This window comes from Argentina anserina, chromosome 5 (assembly GCF_933775445.1).
Source record: "Argentina anserina chromosome 5, drPotAnse1.1, whole genome shotgun sequence".
Taxonomy (NCBI): Eukaryota; Viridiplantae; Streptophyta; class Magnoliopsida; order Rosales; family Rosaceae; genus Argentina; species Argentina anserina.
The window spans coordinates 2,562,002-2,587,214 of record NC_065876.1 but is presented as its reverse complement, the minus strand read 5'-3'; the positions used below and the strand labels follow the sequence as shown (position 1 = coordinate 2,587,214).

General features: G+C 37.7%; 4 protein-coding genes across 4 annotated transcripts; 2 read left to right on the top strand and 2 right to left on the bottom strand.

The window, feature by feature from the left end:
- The first annotated feature begins 505 nt into the window (after positions 1 to 505).
- LOC126794755 (G patch domain-containing protein TGH) lies at positions 506 to 8,254 on the top strand. Its single transcript, XM_050521530.1, has 16 exons — positions 506 to 796; positions 1,013 to 1,103; positions 1,200 to 1,294; positions 1,946 to 2,049; positions 2,133 to 2,194; positions 2,281 to 2,355; positions 3,258 to 3,409; positions 3,545 to 3,620; positions 3,698 to 3,784; positions 3,921 to 3,998; positions 4,499 to 4,643; positions 5,166 to 5,655; positions 5,841 to 6,101; positions 6,179 to 6,307; positions 6,477 to 6,695; positions 7,212 to 8,254. Exons 1-16 carry the CDS (start codon positions 659 to 661, stop codon positions 7,893 to 7,895), a joined length of 2,886 nt encoding a protein of 961 aa, XP_050377487.1. The 5' UTR covers positions 506 to 658; the 3' UTR covers positions 7,896 to 8,254.
- A 699-nt stretch (positions 8,255 to 8,953) lies between these two features.
- LOC126794754 (putative phospholipid-transporting ATPase 9) lies at positions 8,954 to 14,353 on the top strand. The gene is made up of 11 exons (XM_050521528.1): positions 8,954 to 9,837; positions 9,963 to 11,314; positions 11,415 to 11,525; positions 11,636 to 11,912; positions 12,069 to 12,157; positions 12,242 to 12,350; positions 12,453 to 12,662; positions 12,783 to 12,908; positions 13,012 to 13,110; positions 13,236 to 13,427; positions 13,530 to 14,353. Exons 1-11 carry the CDS (start codon positions 9,439 to 9,441, stop codon positions 14,154 to 14,156), a joined length of 3,591 nt encoding a protein of 1,196 aa, XP_050377485.1. The 5' UTR covers positions 8,954 to 9,438; the 3' UTR covers positions 14,157 to 14,353.
- A 695-nt stretch (positions 14,354 to 15,048) lies between these two features.
- LOC126794768 (probable calcium-binding protein CML15) lies at positions 15,049 to 15,628 on the bottom strand. The gene has a single exon (XM_050521545.1). The coding sequence runs from the start codon at positions 15,529 to 15,531 to the stop codon at positions 15,049 to 15,051; it is 483 nt and encodes a 160-aa protein (XP_050377502.1). The 5' UTR covers positions 15,532 to 15,628.
- A 703-nt stretch (positions 15,629 to 16,331) lies between these two features.
- On the bottom strand, positions 16,332 to 16,769 carry LOC126794770 (uncharacterized). Its single transcript, XM_050521547.1, has one exon. The coding sequence runs from the start codon at positions 16,767 to 16,769 to the stop codon at positions 16,371 to 16,373; it is 399 nt and encodes a 132-aa protein (XP_050377504.1). The 3' UTR covers positions 16,332 to 16,370.
- Positions 16,770 to 25,213: the final 8,444 nt, after the last annotated feature.

Below are 25,213 nucleotides of genomic sequence, written 5' to 3'. Positions count from 1 at the left end.
TAAGGCTATCATCCACAGCAAAGACTTCATTCGGAAGCAATGCTTACTCTATCATCACTTCTATTTAGCAATCTATTCTGGTGATGATCGTACCGCCAGGACAATGTTACCAAAGTGTTGTGATTTCAGACTTTTATTCGGAGGAAGTGAGTACGTCGCTGAAAAACCACTGTAGTTTGATGTTTCGTGGTGTTGTTTTGTACTTTTGTTTGTCCATTGAAATTTGAGTATTTTTTCTACCAGATAAGCAACTGAACTGTTACGAGTGTGTGTTGTAAGTCGAACTCACCACTTCTCACTTAATAACACTAGACCAAATGGTACGGTTTGATTTTGTCTATTTTATTTTGTTGGATACTGGGCCGAGTAGTCAGTGGGCTTGTAGCACCATTGATCTGATGAGCCGGGTAAGTGTAACAATCTTGGGCCTCCGAGTCCGATTGAAACCAAGGTTCTTTCGCTTTCTTCTTCCTTTGCTCTCTCTTCCTCGGAGGAGGCCTTCTGTTTTGCTCGCTCTGCAACTCCAAACTCAGTGCAAATTCTAACCTCCCAATACATTATATTTTACATACATATTTCCATCTTTGATCACACATTAGATTCCTCGCTCCGATTAGAATATCGTTCTTCTCAAACTCGTGACTTAAAAAAAAACAAGATGGATTCGGACGAAGATGACTTCGTCTTCTACGGAACGCCGATAGCTCGCGAGGATGACGTCACCACCAGCCGGAAGAAGAAGTCCATCGCCGAGGCCTCCGGTCAGCTTCGCACTCTCGCTCCCTGGAAGCAAGAGGTAGTTCTTTCTTCTTCTTCTTCTTCCACTGCTAATTCTTTCGTAGTATCACTAATTTCGACTACTTGAGCTTCTATGGTTTATATTAGATTAGGAAGAGTTTGACATTGTGATTGATAATCTGTTTCTGTTAATCTGGAAATTAAGATTAATAGGAGTGAAGTTAGGGATGAGCAAATCTGGATGAACATTCTCTTGATTGTTGTATCTCTACAGGTTAGAGATGAAGAAGGGAGAAGAAGATTTCATGGAGCCTTTAGTGGAGGGTTTTCTGCTGGCTACTACAACACTGTTGGCTCGAAAGAGGGTATTGTTTCACATTCCTATGAATCTGGAGTGTTTTTATTACTTTTTTGAGCTCAAAAGTAGCTAATGGTTGGTGTTATGTTGAACAAATGTGTAGGTTGGACACCGCAGACCTTTGTGTCGTCCCGTAAGAACAGAGCTGAAGTCAAACAGCAGGACATTTTGAATTTTCTGGATGACGATGAGAGAGCTGTATGTTTTTACTCTGATCTTACCTCGACCTAAGTTTTATCTCAAACTGCTCTCAGTTTTTTATCTTTCAGCTTTGTGAAGTGTGTCAATTGTCAATATTGGAACTAGGACATTTAGGAAATGTTCAATCTCATTCTAAGTTCAATTACACTCACCGTTTAGGTTCAGTCATACAGAATTCTTAGTCAGTTTGCAGTATGTAGCATAAGGGTTAAGTTGAAGTAGGCTAGAGGGTTATCTGGTGTTCATTACAGTTGTCCTGCTCAACAAGAATATGATTATTGCCTATGAGGTCGAACATAATTGTGGCTTAGGATTTATGAAGTAGGTAAACAAATTATTTTCTTTTCTTTGTAAATTGTTTGAAATTCTAACTCCAAAAGGACCCGAAGATGAAACTTCACTTGCTATAAAATGCTGATTTGAATTTGTGAAGAAGTATAGTGCCGTCTAGAAGTCGGCCAAAGTGTCATCTTTCTAAAATATATTCTTTTAGGAGGCCATGAACATGTTGAAGGAACATAATGTCCTTTCAAAAAGAAAAAGAAAAAAGAACATAATGTAACACATATTTAGCAAAAATCTCTCTTTCTGAGTCAAATGAGTTTCTTGAAGATTTTACAGATTTGCAATTCTCTTACAATCATGTAGGAATTGGAAGGCCAATCTTTGAAGACATCTTCGCAGTTTGATACATTTGGATTTACAGCCGCAGATCATGCTCGAAAACATGCCGAAAAGGAACAGCAGAAAAGGTTAGTGCTGAAATTGTGTGATTGGTGGCAAAATATTCACGTCAGTCAACTTGATGACTAAATTGGTTGTCCATGTATTAAAGGCCATCAGCTATTCCTGGACCTGTTCCTGATGAATTGGTACTTCCAGCCACAGATTCTATAGGTATGTGTCATATATTTTGGATTATCAATTATTGAAATAGTTTGCAGTTATACATCATTTAATCTCAACTTCCCCTTGTGGATTAGGTGTAAAGTTGCTGCTAAAAATGGGATGGCGGCGTGGTCGATCAATTAAGGATTCACATGCTGATGTAGCATATGGTCTGTTTTGAAAATGCAAATACAAGATAGTTATCATATTAATTCTGCTGTCGCTTCTTTTCCATTTAATACATTGTAAGGGGCGTCTCTCTCTGAGGCTGGAACTTCAAAAGGTCATATGAAATGCCACACCTTAACTTTTTCAATTTAAGCAGAGTGTAGACATACCTGCATACATGTCTTAGGATACAGTGGTCTTATATGCAAGCTCGTACCACAATACTATGTTGAATCCATGCTTAGCACCACATATGTAACTGTCCCTCCTTCCCTACTCCCGTACCCAGTTATGGGGAAGAGTACGATATTAGATGGAATATGTACGTGTGAAATAAAGTTGGATGCTATGTAGCACCGACACTTCTAAGGTTGGAGTGTCGAAGTGTCCGACACTTTCCGACACTCCGACACGGCCCGACACTTTCCGACACCGTGTCCGACACTCCACGTGGCGTGTCATCAATATTGACTTTTTTGACACTTCCCCGACACTTTGACCGACACGCTACATCATAATTCCGATATGTCACGTCATTATTTTAGATTATAAAAACAGAAAATGAAAACCAAACAGACAAAAAAACCCAAATTTTATTTCAGTCTCATTGTTTTCCCTTTCTTCTTTCCTTATATTTATTTGTTTTGAATTGTTATGCAATGAAATGAACTTGAAACTTTAATTTGACATTATTTCATGTGTTATATATTTCTTTTATGCATTAATAAATATATTAAATTTTATATAAATTGCCGTGTCGACGCCGTGTCGGGATCTATGTTTTTTAGATTTGCCGTATCGCGGTGTCGCGCCGTGTCGGTGTCGCAGTGTCCGTGTCCGTGTCCGTGCAACATAGGTTGGATGTAAAATCATTGGAGGTTTAACTTCCCATCTTTTCCAACAGATGCTAGAAGGGAGGCTAGAAAAGCTTTCTTAGCATTTTCTACTAATGATGCAAAAACACAGCAGGCTGACTTGGAGCCAAGCCTTGATAAATCTGAATATTATACAGAGCAGCCTGCAAGTGATGATGTTCAATCTTCACAAAGTACACCTGTAAGAATTTTTTTCTGCTTTTTAATAGCATTTTCTTACTAGTTATCATAACTGCATGTCTAGTCGTTTCCAGATGGATCTTGAAAATTATACACATGATACTGCTGGAATTGTGCCTCACATCTTCTCTTTCAGGTTTATGTACTCAACCCAAAGCAGGATCTTCATGGATTAGGCTTTGATCCTTTTAAGAATGCTGCTGAGTTTAGGGGTAAGCAAATTTTAAGATTGGTTACTAGTATGGATGTATTCTGACTGCTGTTTTTTTTCTTAATTGTTTATTTTCAGAAAAGAAAAGGTCACGGATATCTGAGAATAGGGGCCCAGGAAACAAAAGTGCTCTCTTATTGAACAATAATCTTTTTGGCTTGAAGTGTAAGAATTAAGATTTGTGTAGTAGCATCCCTTTTTTGTTTTATCATTGAGGTCACCATCCTTTTATTGTTTTAGTTGATTTCATGGATTTTTTTTTGGTCTCAACTTGTGGTTGATCTCGCTTGTTATTTCTCAGCAGGAAAATCTGCTCCTGGTTTTGGAATCGGAGCACTTGAAGATTTCGATGCTGAAGATGAGGATGTGTACGGCTCTGGTTAGTACAATTTTTTTTGATCAAGAGTTGGTAATTATCTATCCAAGGCAGGAATTTATAGGTGCTTAAGAGGTATTTAAATTCTTTGCATAAAACCGCTCTATTTTTATGCTGTTGTGTGCTATATGCATTGTTGAAAAATTGCTGTCATCGACTGCTAACACTGTTGATCTGTGTCCCCCAACAATTTGGATTTTTTTTATAGTTGTATTGATCATCTTGTACATGATATTCTTCCACTTATTTCTGTCCTCCCAGTTTCTGCTCTGTAGTATAGGTCCATAAGAGGCCTTAAACCTCTACGTTTTATTATATTTTTTGTTTTTGTTTGTTTGTTTGTTTTGAAATTAAAATTCATGCTTTTGAGATACAGTATGGCAGTATAGTTTATTCTGAGGCTTCTTTGATGCAAGAAAAATTAACCATATAGTCAAGCTGACACCTCTCAGTTCACCCCTCATATGTTCTAACTTTTAAGTTCTTTCTCCTCCTCTGTTCAGGCTATGACTTCGAGGAGACTTATGTTGATGATGTTGATGAGCCAATGAAATTGATCATGGATAGTAAGCAAAAATCTGTCCAAAAGGAACCAGGTGCTCTCTCTGGATTTAAAATCGCATCAAATACTGATTACCAGCTTGAAAGGTATTTGAAGCAATTAGAGGTTTTAGTTTTCTGATACACAAATTTTCATTTTAAATACGAAAAATTCTTCTAGTTTCAAGTAGGGGAAACCCAATGAAGTGGGCCGTAGTTGTTTTTATGTTTTGATTTTAACTGATTTCTTTTAATATATTCACCCAAGTAAATCTTGTAACTCGCTGGTCTTGAGCATTTTAGTTAACAGAGGATATTTTATTTAGTGTGGGAAATTTAGCCTAAAGAACCCTCTCACGCTATATATATATATACATACACAATCCGTTTCAGGTGCGGATGTCCGCACCTGAAAAGTTCCCTATATATATATATATTTACAAGTACAAGTTGCGACCTATTTTGACTGTTTTTATGCATGTGCATATACCAAAATTTGATCCTTCAAAAGGTTTAATGATGAGTCCATGTTGAAGTTACGTGTACTTACTCAAATGAAAAAAATGTTCTCACTTTTTTATTCTTATAGATTTGATAACTGATCATTATTCTTCTGGGTGTCTTATATAGATTTGATCCTCCTGTAGTTCCAAAGGATTTTGTACCCCATCATAAATTTTCTTCTCCTCCGGAGACTAGCTACAAGCTTGGAGATCCTGGTCCCCCAGAAATCCCGCCTCCTCAGGATAATAATCTGAAACTTTTAATTGATGGGGTTGCAACTTTAGTAGCTCGATGTGGCAAATTATTTGAGGATCTCTCAAGAGAAAAGAATCAATCAAATCCAATGTTTAGTTTCCTTGTTGGAGGGCATGGTCATGAGTATTATGGAAGGAAGCTGTGGGAAGAGCTACAGAAGAGAGGAGATCAAGCCAAGCTGCAATTAGATGGTAAATTGTCTCCAAGAACACAGAAAATGACAGCAGAGGGCCGTGGAAAAATTTTAGGGGAAAAGCCTTTGGAGCGAAGCTCCAAAGACCTGAGTACATCAATTCCTTCTAAAGATGCCATTCATCTACAGTACAATCTTTCAGATACATTTACTGATCCCTCATCATATGTGAGTACCATAGCTCTTTACTTGTCTTTTTTTTTCTTTCCATCGGTAACCTTTAATGGTTATATGGAATCCAAATTGTAATCACTGGCTTTATCACTGTAAACTTTTCAATACCAAACCCTTAATTTTAGTAGCTTTCTCTGGACTATTGACATGATGGATTATTTTTTCTGTATTGATTATAGAGTGAGATGCCAGTGGTCGCGAAACCCTTCATGAATGATCCAGCAAAGCAAGAAAGATTTGAGCAGTTTCTCAAGGACAAATACCAAGGAGGGCTTCGATCTACTGAGTCCGGTAGAGCTAGTCATATGTCAGAAGCAGCTCGAGCTCTTGAGAGATTAGACTTTGAAGTTGCAGCCGAGGCAATAAAAAAAGGGAAATGGAGCAAAGAAATTTCTACATCACTTACTGGAGGGATGGAATTTACTTCTGGGGGATTTGTGGTATGGCTTTGTTCATAATATTTTCACATTTTGAGTGTGTATATGTTGAATCCGATTTGTTTCTTAATTAAAAACAGCAAGCTAAAGATACTCAAGCTGAAGATGTAATCCCGAAGGAAGTCCATGTCAAACGAACAGAATATCAGTGGCATCCTTCACCTATTCTATGCAAGCGCTTTGATCTGACTGATCCTTATATGGGAAAGGTACAGTCAAATACTTTCTCTGTAATTTTGTTCTGTTTGTCTGCGTTGCTTGGCAACTAAACTAGAGCAGGAGGTACACCATTTACTTAATTCATTGGAAAAGCCATGCTCTATTAAACGTACTTTAGCTAAACATCAGGGCTTGATTATATATTATTGCCACTTGCAGCCACCACCTGCTCCACGATCAAGGAGTAAAATTGACACCCTCATTTTCACATCCAATTCGGGTAAAGAGACTAAAGAAGAAAAAACTATAATTGTAAAGAGAGACTCGTACCAAATTTCTCAACCTGAGGCCCAAGGAACAAGTAAGGATGTAGCTGACGATGAAAGTGGTGGTGAGGTGGAAGTTGAAACTGTTGAAAGACCTGTCGACCTTTACAAGGTACTTTGATCCAGACTTCCACTTAATTAATTTTTTTAAGTTCCTTAAAATTGGTTATACACCTTTATTATTGCATAGTGCTGAGCTGGATGTGTAATTTTTACCAAAGGAAGGCCCTATATAACTTATGATATAACACTTGCAGTGTGGTAATTAGAAAAGTTCACCAACCTTAATTTATTTCACTGTTATGAGTTGGCGATCACTTGTCATCTATGCCCCTAGAATACCTGAACATCTTTAACTTACATACATGAGATAGTTAGTTTAAATCTGAGACAGTATCTGCTCAAGTTACTAGCATTAATGCGCATCATGATGTATCCGTGACTGAGACTTAAACTTGGCAGTTCCCATGTACATAGTTACAATAGTAAAAAGAAAAATGCAGTGCCTAGGAACATCAATGAAATTACAGATATGTATCCACTCACCTAATAACTGAAAAACCCAATGTTATTGTTTTACTGCAAATGCTGTTTATGGGGCCTCATAGCTGCCTTCACTCCTGCGCAGGCTATCTTTTCTGATGATTCAGATGATGAAGAGGATATCTCCATTCCTAATGAAGTTGGTAATCCGGAGAAGAAGGTTGATGCAGCTAATACAACATTAAACCGTTTAATTGCAGGTGACTTTTTGGAATCTTTGGGTAAAGAACTTGGCTTAGAGGTTCCACAGGAGTTGCCTTCCTCAACAAACAAAGCCATGAGTTCTGCTCCTCCCAAAGAAAATGCCAGTGCCAATTCAAGAATTTACAATACTTATCCGGTTGAAGACATACCTTCTTCCACTCTTAATGTCCCTCACAGCCGGGAGATCATTCAAGATCATACATCTGCAAACAAGGAACCTGTGAATGGTAACTTCATGGGTAACTCAGCAAGGAGTAATAGCAAATACTCCGAGAATACCTTGGAGAAAGGACCTCTACAGGATAGGAAATTGAGAACACCCTCAAGGCGGCACAGAAGTTTGAGCAGCAGCTCATCATCAGAAGAGGAGAGGAGTAGAAAACGCTCCAGGCGTCGACATAGACACAGTGATTCAGATAGTGTTTCCTCCAGTGATCATCGAGATCGATACCATTCTAAGTCTAAAGGGAAAAAGAAAGGAAAAAAGAAAGGATCCTCACGAGAAAAGAGCAGTAGTAGCAGAAGTCACTCAAAACATCACAAGCGTAGAAGCAGACTCCCCTAGTAGATATGATTATTCCCCTGGGAAGGAACACTCAGAAACCAAGAGAGACGTGCACAGAAGGAGGGATTGAACATGGGTTCGCTTCTCGCCCTTGAAACTATAGCTATTAGAAAAGATTCCAGTAGAAACATCATTTTGGTAGCATCCTGTTCTGAATCGAGGAAGCTTCGCTTTCTTGCTCATTTTAAAGAAAATTCAAATTGAAATTAGATTGTACTTAATCTCGAGGCTGAATGCATATGCGTGATCTATAGTTTAAGAAGTGGAATCTTAGACAATTGAAGTGCTTGAATGTAATTTTGTCACGTAATACATGTACAGTTTTAGTTTTTTTTTTCTTTCAATCACCATTCATTTTTATTGGTTAAATAACTCCTGTGCACACTATTCATTCTCTCTTTGACGATACACAATATTCAATTATTCCTTTCCAGAGTGGTTTGGACGTTTGGCTTGTTTTTTTTGTTTTGATATTTTCTTTTGGTCAAGAAGGGACAGTGTTACTTGTTGGTCAAAACCTTGCAATCACAGCAATTAGTGCTTGTGGATGGTCATGTTTGACGTTCTCACCCACCTTAGCCAGCGGCCTCTCCGTTACCTCTGATCACGTTTTTTTTTTTAACAATGCCAGCAACCCAAATTACTACTAATAATTTCTCTCGTTCCCGTTGGACTCTGCGTGCGTCAGCTATGACGGCTATTTCATATTTTTGCTCATCTTGCTGACTGCTTCATTTCACAGCAATCAATCACTTTTTTAACACTCTTAATTTCCTACATGGTTATTTCCCTTTCAAGCATGGCCAGGAATAATTTAGTTTATTTCATGATTTTCCTCTACGAACCAGAATGATAATAACTAATAAATGGTGTATTATTATTATTTTTTATCTAAATGTTCATTGTGCTAGTATTTCTTGACCTTCTAGAAGGCTTTGTCCGTTCTCAAAATAAACTCAAATCACTATCCAGATCATTTGGTATATATCGTATCTGCCAGTTTCTATAAAGGTTAATACTCAAGTTGTGTCAGATATTTTATTCTGATAGTTTGATACCCTGCGCCTCAGGAACTAGTTGAGTTGAGTTGGTTCTTTTTATCTCTCCCGTTTAGATTGGGGAGCCTCAAGTCCTTAAACCATTTTTCCTTGTTCAAAGTTTGGTGCTTCTAGACCCTCCAGCTACAAGTCAAAGCTGGGAAGGTATACGCATCTCTTGTTAGCCTTGTGTTTCACAGAACTAGGGAAGCAAGGCAATAGAAATAGTACAGGAGATACTTTCATTGCCTTATCTGTGGCTTTTGTACACAAGCTTCAGTTCCAAAGATCTCCACTTTTGTTCTAGCTCATACATATTTAGGCTCAAGAGTCTTTCTTTTCATTCTTTTTAGCTTCATCTTTGTTTTCTTTTTTCTGGGATTGTTGAGTTTCTGTTCAGTTTTGTAAACAGTTACGTTGGGGACTGGAGTGATTGAGCTCTTAAGATTCCTAGATTGCAGGAACTGAAACTCACAGTCTTTGAGTGGAAAAAATTTGTGTAATATATGGGGGGTGGTGGTGGTAGAAGAAAGAAGCAGCATTTTGGCAGAATCCATGCCTTTCACCGAGGAAAAGCATCCTTCGATGGCGAGCATTCGCAGATCGGAGGCCCTGGATTCTCTAGAGTAGTCCATTGCAATGACCCTGAATGCCCTGAGGCCACTGCTAAGAACTATGAAAGCAATTATGTTAGAACCACCAAGTATACACTTGCTACATTCTTACCTAAGGCAGTGTTTGAGCAGTTCAGAAGGGTTGCTAATCTGTATTTCCTCATTTGTGCAATACTTTCATTCACACCACTTTCGCCTTACTCAGCTGTCAGTAATGTTGTGCCTCTTGTGGTTGTGGTTGGAGTAACAATGGGAAAAGAGGCCCTTGAAGATTGGAGGCGCAAAAAGCAGGTAATTTTTATGAATTTCCAGAACATTTTTGATGCACTTTGCTGATTTAAGTTTCTGTCAATGGCTGTAGTTAGTGATTTTTGTAATCGAGGTGTGTAATGTGGGTTTGTAAAAAATGTGATCAGGACATAGAAGTGAACAACAGAAAAATTCTGGTCCATCAATCGGAAGGTGAATTTGATGCTACTAAGTGGAGGGATTTGAAAGTTGGGGATATAGTGAAAGTGGAAAAGGACCAATTTTTTCCTGCTGATCTGATCTTACTTTCATCAAGCTATGATGAAGCACTTTGCTATGTAGAGACCACCAACCTTGATGGGGAAACTAATTTGAAACTGAAACAATCTCTGGAAGTAACCTCTAATCTTCACGACGACTCGACTTTCAAGAATTTCAAGGCTTTGATCAGGTGTGAAGACCCGAATGCAAGTCTGTACTCATTCGTAGGGAGTCTGGAGTTTGAAGGGGAATCGTACCCTCTTACACCTCAGCAGCTTCTTCTTAGGGACTCTAAGCTGAGAAACACTGATTTTATATATGGGGTTGTTATCTTCACAGGTCATGATACAAAAGTTATGCAGAACTCAACTGAACCACCTTCGAAGAGAAGCAAAATTGAGAGAAGGATGGATAAGATAGTCTACTTCTTGTTTTTCCTCTTGGTTGTGATGTCTATTGTTGGTGCTATTGTCTTTGGGGTTACAACTAGTGAAGACATAGAAGATGAAGCATTGATAAGATGGTACCTTAGACCAGATGATACTACAGTATACTATGATCCAACAAGAGCAGCACTTGCAGCCATTCTGCAGTTCTTGACTGCCGTTATGTTGTACAGTTATCTCATTCCCATTTCCTTGTATGTTTCAATTGAGATCGTCAAAGTGCTCCAGAGCATTTTCATCAACCAGGATCTGCAAATGTACTATGAGGAAACTGACAAGCCAGCTCGAGCACGTACCTCAAACTTGAATGAAGAACTTGGCCAAGTTGATACTATTCTATCAGACAAAACAGGAACCTTAACCTGCAACTCCATGGAGTTTATTAAGTGTTCTATTGCCGGGACTGCTTTTGGGCGCGGAGTTACAGAAGTTGAGAGAGCTTTGTCCAGTGGTAAAGGCTCGTCTTTGTTTGAAGGGGTGACTGAAGAAGAAGGCCAAGTTGAAGAATCTACCGAAGCCAAAACATCAATAAAAGGCTTTAACTTTATGGATGAAAGGATAATGGATGGCAATTGGGTTAGGGAGCCTCGTGCAGATGTTATCCAGAAGTTTCTACAGTTACTCGCTGTTTGTCATACTGCAATACCTGAAGTTGATGAAGAATCTGGAAGGGTTTCATATGAGGCTGAATCACCTGATGAGGCAGCTTTTGTGATTGCAGCAAGAGAGCTGGGGTTTGAATTTTATGATAGGGCTCAAACAACCATCTCCCTGCACGAATTTGATCCTATGTCTGGAAGGAGAGTTGAAAGGTACACTTCTTGTTTAACACATTCACTTAATTAACTATATATGACATGTTAAATTCTTGGTTCATGCTGATCTGGAGCTGTGTTTGTTTTTTGTCTACAGATCTTATAAAATTTTGAATGTGTTGGAGTTTAGTAGCTCAAGGAAGAGAATGTCTGTAATTGTAAGAGATGAGGAGGGAAAGATAATATTACTCAGTAAAGGTGCTGACAGGTTTGTAAACTCCTTCCCTTTTCTCTGTGATACAAAAATAATTTAGCACTATGCTCCTCATTCTAACAGATGAGAAATCATATTAAATACTTTTTTTATTCAACAAGCAGTGTTATGTTCCAAAGACTTGCAAAGGATGGAAGGGAGTTTGAAGAGAAAACCCGAGAACACATTAACGAGTATGCTGATGCTGGTTTGAGGACTTTACTACTTGCATATCGGGAAGTTGATGAAGGAGAGTATTCTGAATTTAACAAAGAGTATACGGAGGCCAAGAACTTAGTTAGTGCAGATCGAGAGGAAACTGTGGAGGGAGTGGCAGAGAAGATTGAGAGGAACTTGATTCTTCTTGGTGCTACTGCAGTTGAAGACAAACTTCAAAATGGGGTATATTTTCAGACAACCGGCAAATCTATTACTAATCATTACAATTGCATGTGTTACTGTACATGTTATATTCTAATGTGCATTTGTTGCCTAGTGAAAGAAATTTGGTATGGTATTTGTATTAAGACTAAACATCATTTTCTTTGTGCGGAATAGGTTCCTGACTGCATTGACAAGCTTGCTCAGGCTGGAATTAAACTATGGGTTTTGACTGGAGATAAAATGGAGACAGCAATTAATATTGGGTATGATTGCTATTTGGACTCTGTATCAGCATACGTATTTTACCGTATAAAGATTGTTAAGTCCTAATATATTTTTGGTTCCAGATATGCCTGCAGTTTGCTTCGACAAGGAATGAAGCAAATAATAATCAGCTCAGAAACTCCGGAGGCTAAAGCATTAGAGAAGGTGGAGGACAAGTCCAAAGTTGCCAGGGTATACTAAATTTCCAATGCAAGATTAATTTTTCAGTGGTTAATTTAAAGAGTACGTATATCATGATCTAGTGCTTATAATGGTTCTTTGATTATTATTTAGGCATTGAAGGAAAGTGTTATCCATCAAATAAGTGAGGCGAAGGCATTGCTTGCTTCACCAGAAGAGAATTCCGAAGCATTGGCGTTGATCATTGATGGGAATTCACTCACTTATGCCTTAGAGGCAGATGTCCAGGACCTCTTTCTAGAGCTTGCCATTGGCTGTGCATCAGTTATATGCTGTCGTTCTTCTCCCAAACAGAAAGCACTTGTAAGTATTCCACCAATCTTGTTTTTTTTAATTTTTTTAATTTTCATTTTCATTTTTTATTATTTATTTATAATCTTCTTTCCAATAAATACAAGGAGTTCTTATTTACAATAAATGCAGGTTACAAGACTGGTAAAAGTTAAAACTGGTAAAACAACTCTGGCAATTGGTGATGGGGCAAATGATGTAGGAATGCTTCAAGAAGCAGATATTGGTATTGGTATCAGCGGTGTTGAAGGAATGCAGGTAAAGACTTCACAAATTCCAAATGCATCATGAGTTACTCGATTGGGAAAAATGTTTTGCCAAGTGAATTCTCACATATCCTTTCTGCCTATCCAAATTTCAGGCAGTCATGTCAAGTGACATTGCAATTGCACAGTTCCGGTTTTTGGAGCGCCTGCTACTCGTACATGGACATTGGTGTTACAGAAGAATCTCGTCAATGGTAAGATCTGTTCTTAAGAGAGTTCAACTTATATATAGCTGTGTGATGACCATACCTTGGACTACTAATTAACTGTAGGCCCAATGCACCACAAAGATTTGACACAATCCTTTCTTGTTTGACAGATATGCTATTTCTTCTACAAGAACATTACTTTTGGATTCACCATCTTTTTCTATGAGATGTATGCTTCATTCTCGGGTCAATCTGCATATAATGATTGGTATCTATCACTCTATAATGTCTTCTTCACATCACTTCCTGTAATTGCATTGGGAGTATTTGACCAAGATGTCTCGGCCAGATTCTGCCTCAAGGTACGTCTTTTAGTACATACTTCTACATAGTAATATTGGTTTCTTAGATAATCAAAACTTCACAGCATATGATCCAATTACCATTTTGTTTCGATGTAACAGTTCCCTCTCCTGTACCAAGAAGGTGCACAAAATGTCTTATTCAGCTGGGTACGGATACTTGGATGGTCACTGAATGGCATAGTCTCTGCTATGATAATCTTCTTCGCCTGCATCCTGGCAATAGGTAGTCAAGCCTTTCGCAAAGGAGGGGAAGTTGTTGGCTTCGAAATCTTTGGTGCCACCATGTACTCAATTGTGGTATGGGTTGTCAACTGTCAGATGGCACTATCCATCAATTACTTCACTTACATACAACATCTCTTCATCTGGGGTGGCATAGTGTTTTGGTACATATTCCAGCTCGCATATGGAGCGTTGGACCCTTCAATATCAACCACTGCATATAAAGTTTTCATTGAAGCCTGTGCACCAGCTCCATTTTATTGGCTTCTTACACTCTTGGTAGTAGTCACTTCTCTCCTACCTTATTTCACATACGCCGCCTTCCAAATGCGATTCTTTCCCATGTATCATCAAATGATACAGTGGATGAGAACAGACGGGCAATCAGATGACCCTGAGTTCTGTCAAATGGTGAGGCAGAGATCGATACGACCCACAACAGTAGGATATACAGCTCGCATTGCAACATCTAGACGCTTTGAAGAGAAGCCCCAGGGTCATTGATGAATGCACCAGTTAATTTCCAGTTTTCCACATTCTTGTCATAGCCTTAGTGTACATTATTTGAATGTAAGAGAAGTATCTTTCCCTGTATTATATGTAATTAGTTCTCCATTATTAGAGAAAGGCTAGCTGAAGTATAACTGATAAGCTCACGTCCTTCCAACATTGATGAATGCACCAGTTAATTTCCAGTTTTCCACATTCTTGTCATAGCCTTAGTGTACATTATTTGAATGTAAGAGAAGTATCTTTCCCTGTATTATATGTAATTAGTTCTCCATTATTAGAGAAAGGCTAGCTGAAGTATAACTGATAAGCTCATGTCCTTCCAACATTTTGCTTAGGAAATATAGTTATATGGTCAAGCAATTGTATCATGTATGATAATGATGCATCAGATGTACAATATCAACATTATTATTCTATTCAGTGATTCAGTAAAGATTCTTTGTTTTTTATGAAAACATAACGATTATTGTTGTTGGTTTTCCTTTCTTTGCTACTGAAAAACAATATGCCAACATGGGCTATTACGAAGATGTCTGAAAATGAATTATCAGAAACTTAGAACAGCTACAAAAAGCTGTCTGCAATTGGGGTTACTTGTGTAGATTAATTATGTAGCATGAGAAGAGATTCTTCTTCAATAATTGGCATATACAAAACTAACATAATTCTTGAAGTAAAAAGTAGTTGACATATTTCATTTGCTGGTCAGAATAAAAAAAAAACATATTACAATCTACAGAACCACCAAATGAAAGAAAGAACAAAAAAAACAAAGGTAAACTTTGTCTATGACCTAAAAATGAGTGGAAGCAGATAAGAATTTGTCCAGGTGATGCATGGATGAAGGTATAAACATGTTAGCTTAATCATCATAACGTTTTGGTCATGAGAGACCAAGACCTAGATAACCCGAGGCAGACTTTGCCATTATGGTAGCAAATTCATTAAAGCTGATCACACCATCTCCATCTGAATCGGCCTCTTTCATCATCTCTGTGAGTTCCTTATATGTCAAGGGCTGGCCCATTTTGGCCATGGATTTTGCCAGCTCTGCTGCAGTAATGTACCCGTTGCCGTCGCGATCAAAGGACTGAAAAACCTCCATGAGTTGCTGTTGGTTTATAAAGATTTCCTCATTCATGTCAGGCAAAATGGCCTTGACCAACTCATCAAATTCAACAGAGCCATTGCCGTTAGCGTCAATGTTGGATAGCAGAACATGCATTTGGTCACCTGAGGGCCTGAGTCCTAGGGACCGGAGGAGAGCGCCGAGCTCTAGAATGGTGAGGCTGCCATCTGAGTCCATGTCGAATCTCGCAAAGATGGCCCTTAGCTGGTTGAGTTGCTCAACTTGTAATGCAGGCATTAGTACTAGAACTATGAACAACAATCACACAAACAATGAAAGTGCACAATATGAGAAATGCAGATTGTGATTATCACAATGACTATGCTGATTGCGGAGGTGGTAGCGGAGGAGCGAGGAGGAGAAGGAGAAGGGTTGTTGTGGTTTGGTTAATTTGCTATGGAGAAATGATGGTTGGTGTTTTGGTGGTGAATGATTGCAAGATCTGAAGGCTATATTTGGTTTGCGCCTTGTGGAGACAACTAAGAGGCTAAGAACAGGAAAGCAAGTCGGTGGTTTTCTTTCTCTTATTTTGTTACACACTTGGAAGGTTCTCTTTCATGTGTGCTTTCTACTTTCTAGAAAGGAAGGAAGAATATTGGCATATCTTTTGGTGATAAATTTAGTCAATTTGACTTGCATAGCTTATGATTGATAATAGATAATTTCGTACTACAAGAGCTATTCTAAAAAAAAATGTTCCTCATATTCCGAAAAATGAGATGCTTCAAGTTTTTGGATATTGGATATTCCGAGTTTTCATGAGATTATCAATCACCGTTGAATAGTTTAATTTCTTCTTGTGACTAAAGCATACTTGCTCTGTCTACAGCTCATTTGAGGTCAACATTCCATCATCTATACTGGATAAATATTTCTACGCATATGAAGTAGTCTAAGAAAATGAACAATCCATGTAGCATAACTGCATAACTATCTGTTCTAGTGTTTGATGATTCCCTCACCGAAAATTTGCCTTGCGTATTTGAAGTTTCAAGTACATATCTGCTCCAAGGCAATGGTACCATGCATTCAGAAAAACTCAAACTATGTCACCATTACAGCTTTGAAAATGTAACTTAGCCGTCTTCCGAAGAAGGCTTATCACCTTCTTTAACCTTGGCAATATCATTTCCTCGTTGGCCAAAACTCTTGACCTTTGCTGATCCAACTTCCACATCAGGATGATGACAATGATCACCAGACAGACACTGAAACCTGCAGTTGCGCTTCAGCCATGCGAAACAGCTTCTTTGATCTCTAATGCCCTCCAATGGTGTCAGCACCACCTTATTACGGGTCAAGATTCTACCCAACACGCATGAAAGAAATGCAAGGACCGTTAGGACGGAGATCACTGCGAAGAAAGGGCCTATTGATCCAGAAGAATTGATCGGAACTGCTTCAGGAATCGGATTAGTACTCAAGCTCTCTCCTGCTGGCTGATAATTAGGCAGTGTTTGAGATGTTGTTGTCATTTCTAGCTATATATGTTCTATGTGTTAGAAGTAAGAACAAGTCCATATAGATTGAATTATGGAGCTATATAAAAGGAGAGAAGCATCAAAAGGTACAAATAAGCATTTTGTAGTGGTGATAAAAGTGTTGATCCACTGCGTTTTCTAGCCTCAAGTGCAGGAATGAGTGGAAGACAACAAGGAAAGGAGCCAAAGTGGTGACTTTTTTCCTTCTCTTTTCTCTCTTCTTTTTACTCTATTATGCTTCGAGGTATGATATGTCTAGTTTGCTTAATACATACCCTCCTCATCAAGAAAGCAGACTTTCCTTACTCCTCTTGCATATGTTCTTACTCTTCATTCTTCACAAACCTTCAACTCCTGACCACCAAAGTGGACTTAACCAGAATACTAATCCAATCGAAATCCATTCTCTAAACTTGTTTATCATAAAAAAAAAAGAGTACCTTCAATGACAATTAGACAACTACATAGACTTTTGTGAGGGTTGCCTTGAATTACATTTTTTACTGATCCAATGGTGAAATCCTTTGTAGATGACATAAATAAGCGATGAGATATTATAAAGTATAAACGCATAGTGATCTTATTATCACTATTGAGATTCTACCATTGTCGCTCCAATTCGTCCATCGAAAAAGTTGATTGGGCCTCAATGTTCTAGGCCTGATCCTTCTCACCAAACATGGAGTGATTTTGGGCTCGAGCTCATCATCATATTACAAAATGGTAACACATTGAACATAATGCTAACTAGGGGTGGGCACAGGACGGGATGTGACGGGACGGGGGTCATCCCACGTTTCGTCCCACTCTTTTGAATCGGTACGGGATCGGGACGGGACGAGGGTTTTTAAGAATGCATCCCACTCGAGATTAATCCCGGTTGGGACGGGACGGGATCGGGATCGGGACGGGACGGGGCAAATCTCACATTCTTATGAAGTTAAATAAAAACCTATATTTTTATTTTTTTTCATAACAAAGTAATATTTAATAATGAAATTTTAACAAAAAAAATGCATATTATGTTCAAAATATTATAATTTACCATTATTATTTGAGTTAATATAATTTTAGAATTATTAAGAACATAAATTAGTTTATTTTGATACAAATATATAAGAATTTTTAAGTTTTCATTAAAGGTGGGACGGGACGGGACGAAGCGGGATATAAATTATTCGTCTCACGTCCCATCCCACTATTATGAAGCGGGACGGGATCGGGACGGGACGAACGTTTTTAGACCTCCGTCCCGTCCTATCCCGTCCCTATGAATTTCGGGACGGGATCGAGATTTCCGTTTTTTATGCCCACCCCTAATTCTAACACATTCAATTTAGTCAAAAAGTTACGCGTTAGTATATGTCCAAAATAAAAATTCAATTTAGTCAATGTAATAACCTCAATTTTTCAAAACGATATTTGATTTGAAGTAAATTCTATAAGTTTTGAAATTCATTTAAATTGAATTTGATTTGTTTGCAAACGTTACGAAACGGAAACAGAAGCGTTCCGAGAACGTTTAATAAGAAAACGTTACGTTTCCGAACGAATTTATCGACTTTTATTCCGTCGCTCGGTTTCAAAAACTTCCTTCACGAAAGTTGTAGAGCTCGTCGATACGAGTTCGTGGATACGTGACGCGTTCGAAACGGACATCGTACGTAAAAGTTATTAACGTCGGAAGATAGTTTCCGATTTGGAAACTAGTATAAATAGAACATTTATGAGATTAGGGTTTCCATAATTGGAAACCCCTCATTCGGCCGCCTCCTCTCTCTCTCTCTCTCTCTCTCTCTCTCTTCCCGAGCCCTCCCTCTCTCCGAAAACCCTCTCACTGATCTGCCTCCTTCCGAGCCACCGTGACGTACACCGCCCAGCCCAGCGTCGCCGCAAGGACTCCCTCAGCCACCCTCCAGCTCGCCAGCCCGTGCCCCGCCGTCGCCAAGCCGCTCGGACGTCGTCAAGATTCTGCAATTTTTCCCCGCCGCCGCCTATCCTCCCCGATGCTCCCCACGGTTCAAACAAGGTATGGATTGATTGAATATGGATGTTGTAATGTTGTTATGTGTATTGTGGATGTTGTGGATGATTTGTGGAGGAGATCGGAGAGGAGGGGAGATTGATGAACACCGCCGCCTTAAGGCGGCGCGTGTGGGAGCATGGAGCGGCCTATGGGTGGTCGGAGATCGTAGGAGGGTGGAGAAGGAGGAGAGGATGGTTTTTGGGCCGGAGGTGGCGTGATACGCGCCGGCGTCGGAGTAGGCGCGTGGGCCCCACGCGCGCCCGGCCGGAGGTGGCGCGTGTGCCACACGCGTCGCCGTGTGAGGCGGTGTAATTAGTTTTGACTGAAAGGGTATTCTGGTAATTTACTGTGTAACGGTAAATGTAAATGTAAATTTTATTTACTACAGTAAATGTAATTAATTTTTACCTTCGGTAAATGTAACTATAAATTACTTTCAGTAAATGTAAAAAGTAATTTGTAAAAAGGGTAATTTAGTAAATTTTATTTACTGAGATTGTATTTACATTTAAATCGTACGTATACTTACAGAAATACGTATTAATATTTATACGTACAGAAATACGTATTAATAATTATACGTACAGAAATACGTATTAACATTTATACGTACAGAAATACGTATTAACATTTATACGTACATAAATACGTATTAATAATTATACGTACAGAAATACGTATTAATATTTATACGTACAGAAATACGTATTAATCGTATATTTGTACAGTGACCGTGAATAGTAATAGTGAACAGTAACACCGAACAGTAATTTCGTAAAACCGAAAATTGCTGAACAGTAACCGATTATTACTGTTTCGGCATTTAAAGGTTTACGAAACGATTCTAAATTCTTTTCTTATCTGTTCAAGGTGATCGATAAATCAAGGAAAAGAATTATCTTCGGAAATTGTGGAATTACGCTCGAGTCGATAAGGTGAGTAAAATCTCGCTGAATTACGAATCTACCCTCGTGGTGATTCAACATTTTTGCAAGTGTGTTTATCAAATGAATTACAACATGTATATAAGTTAGTGGACTACATATATACAGTATAATGGTAATAAGTACATATATATATATAGTTCATTAAATTACGTACTGTTATTAATTCATTAAAAATAGTCATTTCGATGACGGAAATTTGTGAATTGAGCATGTGTGGTGAAATATGACATGTATAAAATATAGTGGACTATATATATATTATATAAATGGTAAATAAGTACGAATATATATAGTTTGCTATATAATATACTGTTATGATTTTATTGTGATTATATTGAGCATGTGATTTGAATTGTACAATATGATGTGAGATTATTGTACGTGATTTTTAACATTGAGATTGTTAAAATGTGAATTGTCTTCGGACCTGATTTTGGTACAATATGATGTGAGATTATTGTACGTGTTTGGCAAGTCGGAACCTAGCCTTTGGCCGGGCGAAAGTTACGATACAGTTAGAGCTCTAGTCTGTCTGCCTTAGTACTGCATGTGAGGTAACAGGTGGTTATCTGCTCATGGGTACTCAGTTTATTTTGGATGTTGGGTAGCGGGTGGCTATCCAATATCAACGGTGTATTACGAGAGGGGTAACAGATGTGTACCAGCGTTCTTGGTACCCGTATTATAAATGCATTGGGTAACCAGAAGGGTTACTTAATTTCCTCATGAGCGTTTTATTTCATATTTCTTTGGGTCAACCAGATGGGCTGACTATTGACTCATGAGGGCATTTATATTTGTTGTTTTGTGATCTTTCGTATATATTGATATGCGAACTGTATTGTGATTTTACTCATACGAGCTATAAGCTTACTGGGTTTTTGTTTACAATCCCGGTGCACCAATTCAATGGTGTAGGGGATAATTCCGCAGGTACTGATTAGCGGAGATTGAGTGACGACTCCGGAGATTCGAAGTCGTTCGTACCCTGTTGTGGTGAGATTTATGGCGTGGATTTGTGTGAGAATTTGAGTGAATTTATTTGTGAGGATTATTACATTTCCATTTTATGTATGGATTATAAATTTGGGTTGTAATAATTGGTTGTCTGAGTTGTATTGAGAACTCAGAATTGATCCGCTGTTACACTTTAATGATTTCAATTTATTTGAGATTATTTTGTGTTTAACGACTTTATAATTTTGAGTTTTTAGGCTCGAAATTTTGGGGCCGTTACAGTAAAAAAGTTACGTGTTAATATATGTCTAAAATGAAAAACTCAATTTGGCTAAAAAGTTACACGTTAGTATATGTCTAAAATGAAAAAGCTCAATTTGGCCAGAAAAGTTACGCAATACTTATATCCAAAATGAAATGTTCAATTTGACCATAAAGTTACGCATTAGTACGTGTACAAAATGAAATATTCAATTTGGCTAGAAGTTACGCGTTAAACGCTTGTGGCTAAAATAAAAATTACAATTTCACAGAGCGCTACGCGTTACTGAGCTAGTCTTGAAATGACACGTCGTGTTTGTATCCCGTAACTCCAAACAGGGTTAAGAAGGTAAACTACACATAGAACCCGCAGTAGGAAAATCCCAAAGCACCCCTTCAAGGGAGAGTGACTACGATTAATTGTCGTTTCAATTTGTGAGCAAACGAAGAAAGCAGCAAGTCAGAGAGTGATGAGTGGAGCAAAACATCGTTGATTCTTCAGATTCCTGGTTTTAAGATCTCTCTCTTCTCTCACTCACTCTACCAATGCATGCATCAATAACTCACTTATGTTCAACAACCCGGATCTAAGAATCTCATAACATAGTTGCAGTCATATATTATTGCTCTTTAGATCTATGCTACTTGCCACTTCGGAATTTTTGTTCTTGATATCCTCTTTGTTTGTTTTTTATTTTTATTTTGAATCTTTTGGTTGTGGGGATGGAGTCACTGGAGGCAGCGGTTCATCGATCTCTTCCTGAGATTTTGTCTTTGGAAAAACACAGAAACATGAATAGGTCGATAAACCTCTGCATCCAGTGCTCACTCACTCTCGTATTTTCTATGTTTCTAAATTTGTTATTTATTGCTATCTAAACTTCTCCCCTGTCCGTGTTTGTTTGGGGTTCTGATCGGGACCCAGAAGCCAAAAAGTCTCTATCTTTAATTCTACCAGGTAAATAAGCTGAAATATATCTTAATGTAGCTTTTGTTTCTGTGTGTTTACGCAGCCTCTGACCGTAAAGGTTGTATCTTTGACATGTTACCCATTACAAGCAATTAAAGAATGGTAGTAGATAGTTGTATATTGTCTCTTTGTTGATTACTAGTTTTGTGGTGCAGTCAGAGATTGAGTCTGTACTAATTTGGAGGCTGTATTTGCCATTTGGGGTGGGAGTATTTTGGGAATATAATCAATGTATCATATTCATTTCGTTCATTGTGTTCATGATGATGATCTTGTAGTTGACAGTAGAATTCTGGGATTTCAATTTCTGTATCTATTGATCCAGATAACCAAATACAAGCTTTGGTATCCTTCGATTGCTTTAAATGCTGTAGAATTTTATGTTCATATGATATGTAGTTGTGGTCTATGTGTTGGAAAACTAGAGCTAGGTCTTGTTCTCTCCCTTTCGCTCAAGCTGTATATCCCTGCAAAAGACCTGATCATTAGTATAACGTTCTTTGATCAATTTTCTTATCTCCAAGTTCAATTCTTTTTCTACTAAATGTTTATGCATAAACTGATATAAAAAACAAAAAAAACTGTGAGGCTGTAATGGTTGCTACAGTTCACTTTAGTAGTCCTGGGATGAATTTATGAGGTATGTCTTAGTTGCCTAGGCTCATTGTTCTTCTTCTTCTTATACTCCATTTTTCTCTCGTATGATTTTGGAAATTGGACTCGGGAGTCTTGGTAATTTGGCTGCCAATAATTTGTTATTTTCTTGAGCTGTTGGTCTAAAAGTTTCAATTTGTTTCTTTCTTATGAGGAAAAGGTGTTGTATGATTTTGGAAATTGGACTCGGGAGTCTTGGTAATTTGGCTGCCAATAATTTGTTATTTTCTTGAGCTGTTGGTCTAAAAGTTTCAACTTGTTTCTTTCTTATAAGAAAAAGGTGTCTTTCAAAAGAAGGCTTCAATTGGGACCTTGGGTGACAGTGTCATTATTGCATGAAGAGAGGAAGGAAGTTTAGAGTTATGGTCTTATGGAGTAAGCCAAGTTGCCTGAGAATCTTCTATATTTGCAGAATCTGGCATCAATATCCTTACAACCAAATTATATAGTTAGTCCATTAAAGCAGAAAGAGGATTGTAGCCTATCATGAGATTCAATCATATAGTGGAAAGTAAAGCATGACTGTTAGTATGCTATGCATATTCTGGTCCAATTGGTGTAATCTTACAGACTGTACTAGCTTGTGATTCGCGGGAAAAATTGTGCTGATTTTGGTCATCTGTGAGTGAAATGTACCTTTATGTTTGTACTGGGATATGTAGTTCTCCAACTGAGGAGTACGACTTGATTCGATGCAAGAAACACCCTGTTCCTTGAGAACATTTCTGTGTTTGGTTTTTGAAACAAACAGACTGCGTTCTTCTTTTACTGCTTCCCTTTCCATATTCAATAATTGCAAACTCATGAAAAATGCACTTCCTTTTAAAGAAAATTACACCCGAATGAGGAGGGAGTTAAAGTCTTGAAAATTATTTGCCCCAAGACGGGGGGAATTGAATCAGTACATCTCTCAGATTTTCCAGGTTGAAGGTAATATCAATATATACTTTTTTTTGTGTGTGTATAATAGTCATGCATCATAGTTCTAACTTCTAAATCACCCAATAATTGCTAACCCACTTGGCCACTTCAGTGATTTTTTACTGAAATATTATCCAGTACAGGATCTATTGTTTGATCAATCTTATATACATGTCCCCCCTAGAAGTAAGGGTCGGCAATGGGCCGGATCGGGCCCACTACCAACTGGCTCAGACCCGATCGGATTTTAACTATTTTTATTTTCAATTTTTCGGGTCGGGTCGGACTTATTAATAAAATCGAGACTCACGGGCTACTCAAGGGTCCGAACTCATTTTTTTTATGTGTAATGTATATTTTTTATTAAAAATTCAAGAAAAAAAATAGGATATGATAATTATTTAACTAAATATAGTACAAAAGATAAGAAATATAACAAAATAATTTAACTAATTAACATATACAACAAATAAATACATATAAAATTTTATTAATTTTAAAAATAAATGGACTTTTGATCGGACATTTTAGGGCCGGACTGGGCCTAGGGCCGGGCCGAGGCTTTGAACCTTCGGCCTCTACCCGGCATTATACCCATAAGACTGGGTTTTGACCGGGCCGGGCTACCCACGGGCCAAATGATAACCCTTACCTAGAAGGATGCTCCCTAATTTTGACAAGAAGAGTGCTAGGGCGCCATAATATGACGCCAAATTCGGCGCCGCAATCCTACGTGGTATGCCACATCAACAATTAAAATTATATAAAACTATCATTTTAAATAAAAAGACAATCATATCCTTATTAATCCAACGATTCTAAATTATTATAATTTTTTTCTTTTTATCATTTCTTCTTTTTCATCACAATAATATTTCTAAAATACAATTTAAAAAATAGAAATTTACAAAAATATGTTTGAAATATGTATGTACACGCGCGAAATATATATATATATATATAGATAAAATATATTTATTTTTAAATTTCAGACGATGTAAGGTATTCACAACATTTATATTTAGATAAAACTTTTGGTAAGATTCTTTAGGTTTTTTTTTCTGAAAGGAAATATTCTTTTGTTAGGGTATAATCGATTTAAGAAGATATGTAAGGTAACAAATGTTAATTTTCCTAGAGTATACATATCTTAATTAATACCATATTTAATACAATTATGTCCATGGTAATATTTCTAGTGACAAATATGTCAAGATCATGACTTTTTTATTTAATTAATTTACATTTACGATTAATTAATGACTATAATGAATTAATACAATTACCATATAGTCACTCCACACACACACACACACACACACACACATATATATATATATATATATATTTGAAGAAATAAATGATATAAAAAAAGAACTATAATTTTTTTATAATAATCTAGAGCCGTTGGATTAACAATTATAAGATTGTATTTTCATTCAAAAATGACATAGTGATGTGATATACCACGTGAGATTGCGACGTTATATTATGGCGCTAAAACATTTTCTTTTTGACAAGTACTTTGTTTGGCGCTGAATCCGCTGATAATGTAAACAACATTCACGATGGCTATTAGTCTTTAAACTAGCTATATGACGAATTGACGATGCATGGTAAGTCATGGTGGGAAAGTTGACAATCAAGTTATTGTGTACCACCGAAAATGACCACCATGGCATTACATGATGATTCTTATTAT

What these genes read in the sequence shown, in the direction of transcription:
- LOC126794755 (XM_050521530.1), top strand. Translation starts at nt 659, where the DNA reads ATGGATTCGGACGAAGATGACTTCGTCTTCTACGGAACGCCGATAGCT. An exon ending in CACTGTTGGCTCGAAAGAGG is followed by an intron (nt 1,104 to 1,199) that starts GTATTGTTTCAC and finishes ACAAATGTGTAG; the next exon opens with GTTGGACACCGCAGACCTTT. An exon ending in TAATCTTTTTGGCTTGAAGT is followed by an intron (nt 3,785 to 3,920) that starts GTAAGAATTAAG and finishes GTTATTTCTCAG; the next exon opens with CAGGAAAATCTGCTCCTGGT.
- LOC126794754 (XM_050521528.1), top strand. Translation starts at nt 9,439, where the DNA reads ATGGGGGGTGGTGGTGGTAGAAGAAAGAAGCAGCATTTTGGCAGAATC. An exon ending in CTCAGTAAAGGTGCTGACAG is followed by an intron (nt 11,526 to 11,635) that starts GTTTGTAAACTC and finishes TTCAACAAGCAG; the next exon opens with TGTTATGTTCCAAAGACTTG. An exon ending in AAGACAAACTTCAAAATGGG is followed by an intron (nt 11,913 to 12,068) that starts GTATATTTTCAG and finishes TGTGCGGAATAG; the next exon opens with GTTCCTGACTGCATTGACAA.
- LOC126794768 (XM_050521545.1), bottom strand. Translation starts at nt 15,531, where the DNA reads ATGCCTGCATTACAAGTTGAGCAACTCAACCAGCTAAGGGCCATCTTT.
- LOC126794770 (XM_050521547.1), bottom strand. Translation starts at nt 16,769, where the DNA reads ATGACAACAACATCTCAAACACTGCCTAATTATCAGCCAGCAGGAGAG.